At 34.3% G+C, this 9,768-nt stretch overlaps 3 protein-coding genes across 3 annotated transcripts; 2 read left to right on the top strand and 1 right to left on the bottom strand.

Moving 5' to 3' along the window:
- Positions 1 to 61: 61 nt before the first annotated feature.
- Positions 62 to 1,146, bottom strand: LOAG_09762 (hypothetical protein; the record flags this gene model as incomplete). Its single annotated transcript, XM_020448013.1, has 3 exons — positions 62 to 67; positions 138 to 722; positions 1,051 to 1,146. 3 exons carry the CDS (start codon positions 1,144 to 1,146, stop codon positions 62 to 64), a joined length of 687 nt encoding a protein of 228 aa, XP_020301808.1.
- Positions 1,147 to 1,849: 703 nt separating this feature from the next.
- On the top strand, positions 1,850 to 5,551 carry LOAG_09761 (amidase; the record flags this gene model as incomplete). Its single annotated transcript, XM_003145287.1, has 9 exons — positions 1,850 to 2,038; positions 2,560 to 2,724; positions 2,985 to 3,121; positions 3,311 to 3,567; positions 3,780 to 3,892; positions 3,984 to 4,131; positions 4,592 to 4,686; positions 4,941 to 5,069; positions 5,237 to 5,551. 9 exons carry the CDS (start codon positions 1,850 to 1,852, stop codon positions 5,549 to 5,551), a joined length of 1,548 nt encoding a protein of 515 aa, XP_003145335.1.
- Positions 5,552 to 6,805: 1,254 nt separating this feature from the next.
- LOAG_09760 (hypothetical protein) lies at positions 6,806 to 9,627 on the top strand (the record flags this gene model as incomplete). Its single annotated transcript, XM_003145286.2, has 7 exons — positions 6,806 to 7,051; positions 7,223 to 7,335; positions 7,510 to 7,645; positions 7,858 to 8,046; positions 8,389 to 8,473; positions 8,823 to 8,985; positions 9,443 to 9,627. Exons 1-7 carry the CDS (start codon positions 6,855 to 6,857, stop codon positions 9,625 to 9,627), a joined length of 1,068 nt encoding a protein of 355 aa, XP_003145334.1. The 5' UTR covers positions 6,806 to 6,854.
- Between the last annotated feature and the right edge of the window lie 141 nt (positions 9,628 to 9,768).

The following is a 9,768-nucleotide window of genomic DNA, read 5'->3' as shown; positions in this document are numbered from 1 at the left end:
TTTGGATCATTATCAGTGTCCAATAATGATGATTTCATCTTTGTTATGGAATATTCGGTCTTCAAGTCTGCATCGCAACTGGCATTTGTTGCAGTTTCGCTTTGTAACACTAGCACGTTATCCTGCACTGATTTTACCTTATCGGTAGTTGTAAGGCAGTCTACTTCCAGCAAACTATCCAGTTTAAGAACTGATGCAGTTTTCAGCGCACTTGGCACTTCCGCAGTCATATCTGTTACGGTGATGCCGGTTTCCAGTGCTGATAAACTATGTGTGCTAGATGAAACATCTTTGGATAACACTCCATCTGATAATGGATTCTCTAGACTTGTTGGTGTAATTGCACATTCTAGAGATTCTAGAGTTGAAATTTTCAAATTGTACTCGTTGGGAACTTGGCCTGAGAAGTACATTGATTCACTTCTTGTATTTATTCTCGTCAACGAATTGTCCTCATTCTCGATTGTCATAGAATCCTGTGTATTCTGTGATTCCTGGATCACCGAACTATTTGCTCCAATCACTGTATTATTTATATCCGAATCTTGAGTTGACGAAATTTTGTTCGACTTCCACGAATTTCCTGTGCGTAAAATGTCCGTCCTTAATGTTTGGCCACTGTTTATTGATAGATTCTGAGCATCTGTTCGTTCTGTTTCAACTTTTCCTTTCTCGCATGTAAATTTGAAATTTGAAATAAGTGCGAGATTTCGTGAACTTGTCTAAAATATAATATATCCATAAACATTTCCAAACATGAGCTCTCTTTTCCTACTTCGTTATGCTACATACTATTGTAGGAAGCATTATTGGTTATATAGTGATCTCAGAAGTTTTCGTAAATATTTCAATCGAAAATCCATTTTTGTTTGACAGACTTCATTTCTATCCGTCCTCTTAATGTTTCATACATCACTCATCTTATCCAATGGGAAGTAGTTTTTGTACTATTCCCGGAAAAGAAAATTATCTACCAAATGATATTGGAAGCGAGAAGGCCCAGTAAATGGTAGTGGAAGCGGAAAAGTGTAGTTCTGATAACCGGCTTACTTTGATAGAATTCTTGGGATGAATTTCACGCTTGCCATATAGAAACCATACGAAAAGCAAGAATGCAGCAGCCAATACCGTACCCAGTACAGCCATAAAAGTGAGTGATACTCAACCACCTTTTTCTTTCCAACAATATAAAAACTGAGAAATGAACTATCGAAAATGATGTTAAATTTTTAAACCAAAATTTGCAAATCATTTATTACATTTATTAGACAGCACTTCTGCATTATTAAAATTTCAAATTTTTGAACGACCCTTGCCCCGCACGATTCCAAGGATCTCAGTATGCAAAGACGAGTTTCACATGAAATTTCCCTTTTCAAATTTTGATGAGCTCAAGTTTGGAATTTTTTGTGCCAAATGCGAAAGAACAAAGATGACCGGAGACGTGCGCGACTGTCTCTCCCGCAAGCACTTCAAATTATTTCACAAATTTTAAAGAAACAAAGCTTCAAATATTATTCCATATCTTGCAATGAAAATTCGAAAACTGTTCCAAAAAAAATCGAAAAATATTGTCAGCTGATCAATTGACACATTTCAAAATGCCCACTCGACATTACGCATGGAGGCGGGGATGTCCGGTGGTTGGACTCTTATGCAAGTTTTAAAAGTAATCCAAAAGGTTGAGGGTGAAAGATATTCGTAGGAAGGCTACAGGCATTGCTGCTATAATTTTAATTAAAAAGTTTTCCATCCATCCTCAATCAGTGTCAATTTCCGCTTTTGCTTACGTGTGCGCGGAGGAAGGAAGTAAAATGGAAGAATATCATTTGCAGATTACACGAGTGATATGTTAGTAACCGTTATGAAAAGGTTAAAGCCATTATTCTTCGTCATTTCAAGGGTATATTTCGCTGTTATTCACTATCTTTTCACTTTCATCTATTATTTTTTATCAAGAAAAGTGATCAGCACACCACGAGATAAACTACTCATGATCAGTGCCACACGAGCTGCTCAAATGATCCGAAATCGAGAGGTAATCTGGAGTAGTTGAGCTTGTTTGTTATTGTTAGTCACAAGAGCCTGTAAAACATTATGCATAAATAGGCTTAAATGGTCCTGTAGTAATGAACTTGGCATGCCTGCGTATATTATTATCATCGTAGCAATTATTCGAGTTGCTCAAATGATCCGAAAATGAGGAATTAATTCTCTCTACCTGAGAGTTAGGAATATCTAACAGTTAAGAGTGATTGCATTGACAGTCGATTACTTCCGATACTTCGTGATTTATTTAGTATGATGATCTTATTTTATTTTAGGAAATCAAACGAATTTAAAAAAAAAAACTGTAATAAAGAATGGCATAGTGTGTTAAGCTTTATTTCAGTTCATGGTTATGTAGGTTTCAAGATTATGAAATGTTTTTATTCTTTCTGTTAGGAAAAGATTGAGATCCTTGTGGAAATGGACGATACAAGTGTAATATGCAGAACAGTTAAATTTTTTTTAACTACGTTACGATTTGCATGGCGGAATTAAATATTAAGTGTTCAGATAACAAGCCTCAACCTGGTCGAAGCTTATATTAGGCGCATCAAGGAAGTGAATGGGACAATTAATGCGGTTGTTCAGATGAATTTTAAAGAAGCATTAATAAAGGCTCAGGAAATTGATGAAATGTTAGAATGCCTTGACGCAGATAGCGACAACTTCAAAAGTGTACGTCTTCATGTCATTCCTTATTAGACGTTCTAATGTTGGAATTAATTTGTTGGGAAAAAAATTTGCAGTTTCGTACAATACTCATCACGGTTGTGGTGATATTCCCAAGGTTAAGCTAAGTAAGATATCTGCAGGAAAAAAGTTTTTCCAGCTAAGGATATTCGCTAGGTGGACCTATGTAAATAGAGTAAGATTCAGTTGGTAAGTTAAACAAGTCGTTGTTATTTTTTTTATTTTTTTTTATTGTTTATTTTCAGCTTCCTGTAAAGAAGCCATTGCTCGGTGTGCCTTTTACCTTGAAGGATTCCATTGAAGTGAATGGTTTGTATTGCACTGTTGGAATATCATATCGGGAAAAGTCTGTAAGTAACAAAGATGCGATCGTTGTGCAAAGGTCCTTTCACTTTAATAATTAGTTCGAATTCTTTTTATTCTTAGTCTTCAGAACACTCCATACATCATTTTCAACTAAGCAACCATAGCAAGGAGTGTTGTGATATCATTTCAGTCAACTTGTCCGCTACTTTTCATTTAAATAGCTTTACATTATTACATTTCAAACTTCCTCTACTTATTTTTGTAGGATGAAAGATTCCGGTGCAATCCTTCTCGCGGTGACTAATGTTCCAGAGGTATGCATGTGGTGGGAATCAGTGAATGTCGTGTATGGTCGTACCAGAAACCCGTATGACAGTAGACGAATATCTGGTGGTAGTAGCGGCGGAGAAGCTGCATTAATTTCTGCTGCGGGTTCAGTAATCGGAATTGGTAGTGACATCGCTGGTTCAATTCGTATGCCTTGTTATTTTAATGGAGTTTTCGGTCTCAAACCAACTCCAGGTGCATTTTCATTTGTCATTTTATTCCGTGATATTGAAAACTTTTGCAAAATCAGACTATATAACATAAGATATCCAACGTGTTTACATAACATTCAGTTGTGCAAAACTAAGTCTTCCGTATCGCGTGATCGGTCGCAAAACTCAATTAATAACAATTTTGAACATTCAGTAACGTTTTCTTAGATTATTGAAAGTCTCGGTCATATTTAGGTGTCATACCACTAGAAGGACATTTACCTCATTTGAATGGATATCGTAGTGAGAAAATGCTACTCATTGGTCCTATATGTCGTTACGCGGAAGATCTGTCTGTTCTGTTAAGGGTATCGTTCACATTTCCTGTCAACTTTATCTGATGATTTCCGTTTCCGATGTTTTATCATCTGTGCGATGTTCTAATGATTTAACATATAGGTTTTTGCGGGAACTGAAGGCACGAATTTGTTACAACTGGATGCTCCGTGCAATATGAAAAAAATACGCGTTTTCTATATGGAAGGCCTGAAGACACCTTTGGTGCAAGATATGAATGACGAAGCTTTCCAAACGCTAAAGAAAGAAAGTAGTTTTAATGATTGGATTAGAAACATTTACTTCTTATTATGAACCAAACTTTGCATCCTGTGAAGCTGGTATATGAATTGGAGTTGTTCCAGAAATGAACGAACTATGCATGTAATGATATAATACGGCATTAAGTCGGTGTTTGCAAAACATATATTTCAGCAGCTTATGTAATACAAGCTCTCTGAATTTCATCCGATTAAATAAAAATAACACCAAGCTAATGTAGGTGTTGATGTTTTCATTTAATTCTTTGCCAGAAGGTTATTTCTTCTTTTAGGTTTGCTTTTTTTTACTTCTTTCCTTTTAGTACTCTTTTAATTGGAAAGATAAGACGATGGATTTCATCACTTTCAGTTAGTAATGTGGATGAATAATATATTTGTGAAATCCGAGCCTTTATTTTCAGGCGATTCATTATTTTGAAATTAAATATGACCTATGCGCCATTCGTCTAGATCCACCACTCGTTCATTACGCGCTTGAATTTTTCTTAACAAGTATGGATGTTGCAGATGCACCGAAATTTGCTATGCATATGACCGATTTGAAAGTAAATCTTTTTTTCATTTTGCTTGCAAAGGCTTCTCTTACAATTGCTTCACCCTTCCATTTTAAATAACACTGATTCCATCCTCCCACTGCTACTGAATAGTACAGGATGTGTTTCAAAATGTGATCAATTTGCATTAGGTTAATGAATTATTAGTTTTCACTTTTCAAATAAAAGAGGAAAGGATTTGCATTCCGAAATTAACGTCCTACTTTTTCTTTTTCCCTTTATTTCCAAATTTGTCGCGTTTCTAGGTTAATATAAATTGTTTCATTGAATTGTTCAAATGGGTATTAGGCAAATCGGTACATACATTACCGGCTATTGTTACTGGAATTGTGGACGAACATTTTACACCATTCAATGAAGAACAAAAACAAAAGGTGACTTTACTGTAAATTTAATTCTTGATTTTGCTGCAAATTTAATTCTCGATTATGTTCAATTGAGAAAGTCTCTTAATTTTTTTGAAACTATTTAAGAGTTATCGAAAAATTCCCTACAACACCATGGAAATTATAATTTTTATTCTTAAAACAACTTTTTTCAGCTAAGGAGTCAGCGAGATCGGCTAAGTCGGGAGCTTAAGGAACTTCTATCAGATAATGGTATCCTATTGTTCCCATCGTTTCCAACTGAAGCACCTTATCATAACCAACCGCTGTTCACTCCATTAAATTTCGCTTATACTGCTCTGTGGAATACGTTGGCTCTTCCGGCCGTGCAGTGTCCAATGGGTTTGAACAATCATGATATTCCACTTGGTGTACAAGCTATCGGTGCTCCAGGATCTGATTCTTTGTTAGTAGCAGTGGCTCAGGATTTGGAGAAAGGATTTGGTGGCTGGAGACCTATGAACACCTGATATATTCTGCTATAAGTTATTTTTATCAGTAGGATCATTTATTACGAAAAAATTTCAATGCATTTGGAAAGATGTTGCCATATACTGAAATAATCTTCAAGGGAAAAAATCTTCAATTTTTCATGCTTATCTATGTTAAGCTCATTTCTTACTGTTTTAGAGCCACCGTTTTGTTTTGATGAAGTGGTTATTGGTTTTCCCTGGTTAAAATTGATCGTCGAAGACATGATTTCTTTTTCCCATGAAGATTTTTGAATTAATGAAAAACTTGCTTTTTTTTGCAGTGTCTTTACATTTTGCGAAAAATGTTATGACTTCGTTTATCTCTTCGGCCGTATCTTTCAGAATATTCAATTTCGTTCTCTTAAATCTCTAACACTGTTGAAAAAAAGATAGTTGTATTGAATTTGATCTTCGGATTGCTTTTATTTTATTGGTTGTTCTTCACTTATGCAGTTAACATTATAATATGTCTTCTATATATCTTATTCAGTTATTAGCTTGCAACTTTTGATCATTTTTCGTGTCGTTTTGAAAATACATTCTTCTCCTGTACTATTCATAAATACAATAATATAAGAAGTTCCGTGCTTGTATTTATCCATGAAGTAAATTTGTGGTTGTTAGAAAAGTGGTCTTGAAATACGAAGTATTTGTAATTACTGACCGGTTTGTTTGAAAAATACCACTCACGTAATTCTCTTATTCACTTCTCATTTGATTTCCTTTCTGTATTTTTGTATTCCTTTGTTAATCATTATTACGCTATAAATAAAATACCTCACGTTATCAGCGTTTTTCTTCACCTTGCTGTTTAAACTGTGCAATTTCAAAATTATTTAATAAATATGTGCAGTAAGTGTACACCACGTTTTTCTCAACGTTTTTTTATACTGCACAAAATTGGTCACTGAAACAAGGATCATTCTATATGTGCATCTCTTCTAGAGGTGACAAAACTAAATGCAGGATTATACCTGAATTGCTGGAAATAAGCTTAGATATATCGTCCCTTTTTAATTAAGATGGTGTTGATGTTAACTGCCTGACCTCGATGCCAGGTAAAGTGGGGATATATCGGTCCTTCTTCCGACTTTTGTCACTTTTACATTTTACGGAAGGTCGAATTTCATGGCAGCTGGGTGAAGTATTTTGTTATTTTAAAGGTTATTGGTTATTTTACGTGGTGACTTCTAGCATTGTAAATTTTCTGCGTTACAAAGTACCTTTTTGTTTGGCGAAGTTTTTATGATTACTTCCAGGTAATTAGTGAGATGGAGGCACAACTTGTTGGAATATAGCAATGGCGAGTTTTATGGAATTTCTTCAGATGGAGCATGTCAAACTGCTGCAGAATTATGCCGATTTGCAGAAACGTTATGATATACTGGCTTCAACTAGGGGGAACAATGATGCTTGTATTGGTGACACTTCGAAACTTTCGTTCGTGCAAAAACTTGTGACGAAAATTACCGAAATATATGATAACGATTTATATAGGTCTTAATTTTATCTTGCAATTCAGTTGTTTTTCTTGGCAAAATAAGTATTTTTTTTAAGCAATTTTATAGATTAGTCATCTGTTCATCGAGGGGCTGAATTTTTTTTCAGTTACTATCGATCAAATTGAAATTATTTTGATGTTTGAAAAGACATAAAATTCTTTTGTAGTGATATAACAATCCACTGCGATGGACATCAGTTTCGAGGTCATCGCTTAGTGATTGCAACAAGAACAGATTATTGGGATGATCTTTCGGGAATTGATCGCATTGAATTTGAAGGTTATAATTGTAATGTATTTCGTTATGTATGCTGCTATAAGTTGCTCAGAGTTTGTTGTATTGTTGCAGTATAAAACTCAGATATGTTAAAGTTGATCGATATGCTAGTTCACATTTCTTTAAAAATTTTTGCCGCACTTGAACATGTATTATCTTGTTTGCTTTTATTTGCAGATATTACTTATAATATAGGCTGTGCTGTCTTGAAATGGATGTATACGGATCACGTAGACGGTTTACTGGGAACTCGTTGTTTGATGCAAATATTCACAACAGCCGTCAAGTATCGCTTTCTAGACTTACAGATAAGGTTATTTTGAAAGAATTTAAAAATTTTCGTTTTCTTAAATGTCCTTCAATAGATGAGCGATTGCTATACGATTCTTTTTGCTTATTTCATCCCTCATCTCCGGCCTAACTTTATCCGGAGTTGAACCGACTTGGTTATGGATTAATCGGAAGAAGGAAATTAGCAAATGCTGGACTGATATGCAGATGTTTTTGTTTAAGTGCTAATTTTAGATGTGAATTGCTTCTGCTAGGTCGGATTGATTATGACAGCTGTGTGATGCTGTATGAATTTGCAACCAAAAATGACTTGGTGCAATTAAAAGATTACTGCGAGAAAATGATTAAAGCAAAATGGAATGAATTCAGTGCTGATGATTTTGCTAAAATATCTGCTTCATTATTATATGATCTTATCAAGAGGTTAGTGAAAGAGCTTGCTGTTTATTGCTTGTTAATAATTTTCATGATTCATTAATTTTTTTTCTCTATTTCCATCTTTGACATCGATTAATGGTAAAAAGCGATTTAATTTGAATTTGCTTTACAACATATTTCATTTTTGCTACAATGTATGTTAAATTTTTATCGCAGCGCAGCATTAAGTAGTTTACTTAGTAACTATGTAATAATAAAAGAAATGAAACTACATATTTTCACATAACTTATAGTTCATCACTAAGCTTATTGTAAGTGGTAAAATACTAACGTGAACTTTGAGACGTCTTCAGATTTCTTTAAAACGGAAGTAATGGTAAATTTCAGCTGTGCTGAACATGTGTTGCATTCAATTATTCGCCTGAGGCGTAGTGATACATTACTCCTCTTCTTTATTGAACATTTTGAGGAAGTAAGTTTATTCCTGTCCTTTTACTTTAATATTGCTGACATGTTAGCAGTGAGTTAATTAGACGGGGTCGTAGCCTCATGCAGTCATTAATCTTTTTTATGAGCCCTGTGTTATCAGCAAAAAATACCTATTGCAAGAAATGACTTTTTAGTCATTCATGCTCTCATCAAAAGTTAAGTGGGAAAGCAAAACAGTTTCCAACGTTTGATTTTCCATTAAACAATAAATCTTGGTGAATATGATTTTGATACGTTCATCTCACTTATTCTAGTTGTTTGCCTCGTAATTTTCCAATTTTAATTATTTATTTCCATAAAACTTTTTCTGTACAAAACATGAACTGTTTGAGTTGCCCAAACTGTGCAATGAAGAAGTCAGCAGTACGTTCCCATTGGAATTGGCGTTGGAATCTGATCAGATAGAAATGGCAACATCTTTAGTTAATCATCATGCGGATGTAAATGTCATCGATAGTAATGGTAGAACGCTGTTGATGAGGATGCTGATGAAAAGTAAGTTCTTCTACTGAAAACGTAAGAACCTATTTCGTTTAGTATCGAAAGTTCAAAAAAATATTATTTATTAGTTGTAATCCCTCTGGTAGTCATAATCTTAATTGGTTCATTGAAGCAGTTTTTTAATAGTATTGAAGATTGTTATGATTTTGTACTTTTTATCTCTTTGGTTCTTTCATAGTCCTATTTTTTGCTCTCCGAGCTTTTGATTATTGTCCTGTCTCAATCAAAAAAAGAAGGAGGACAGGCTAAATTTCGAAAGTGATTGTGTTATTGGTGTATGGACCGACAAATATATAGATGGACAACAATATTTGCCTGAATCATATTTCCTGTGATCATTAGTTCACAGAAAATTGGACAAGCAAGGTTTATTGATGAAAAATATTTTAATATGGGGTTGAAAAGTAAGCCTGCATTTGCATTTTTGATCAAAATTTTATTCTGTTTTCAGATAAAGTTGATGCATTGGTTTTCTTAACTCAAAATGGCGCCAATTTTGGTTATGAAGTTGGCATAACCAATGAAAATTTGTTGCATATTGCTGCGTCAACAAAGTGTTCCTATGATTTAATTGAATGGCTGTCGGCTAATTTAAATCATTTTAGTGTCAATGATGTCGACTGCGACTTAAAGTAAGGTACATGAAATCACAGCGAGGATGTTGCTAATGTATGGGTTGGGTGAAGTGTATATATATAAGTAAAATACGTAAGGTGTGATTCTGTGAAAATGAAAATCTTCATAAAAATATTTTTTATATTCACATTATATTACTAT

The sequence above is a fragment of the Loa loa genome, assembly GCF_000183805.2.
Source record: "Loa loa unplaced genomic scaffold supercont3.14, whole genome shotgun sequence".
Classification (NCBI taxonomy): Eukaryota; Metazoa; Nematoda; class Chromadorea; order Rhabditida; family Onchocercidae; genus Loa; species Loa loa.
The sequence above is the reverse complement of the archived record's forward strand: the minus strand, read 5'-3'. Positions and strand labels throughout refer to the sequence as shown.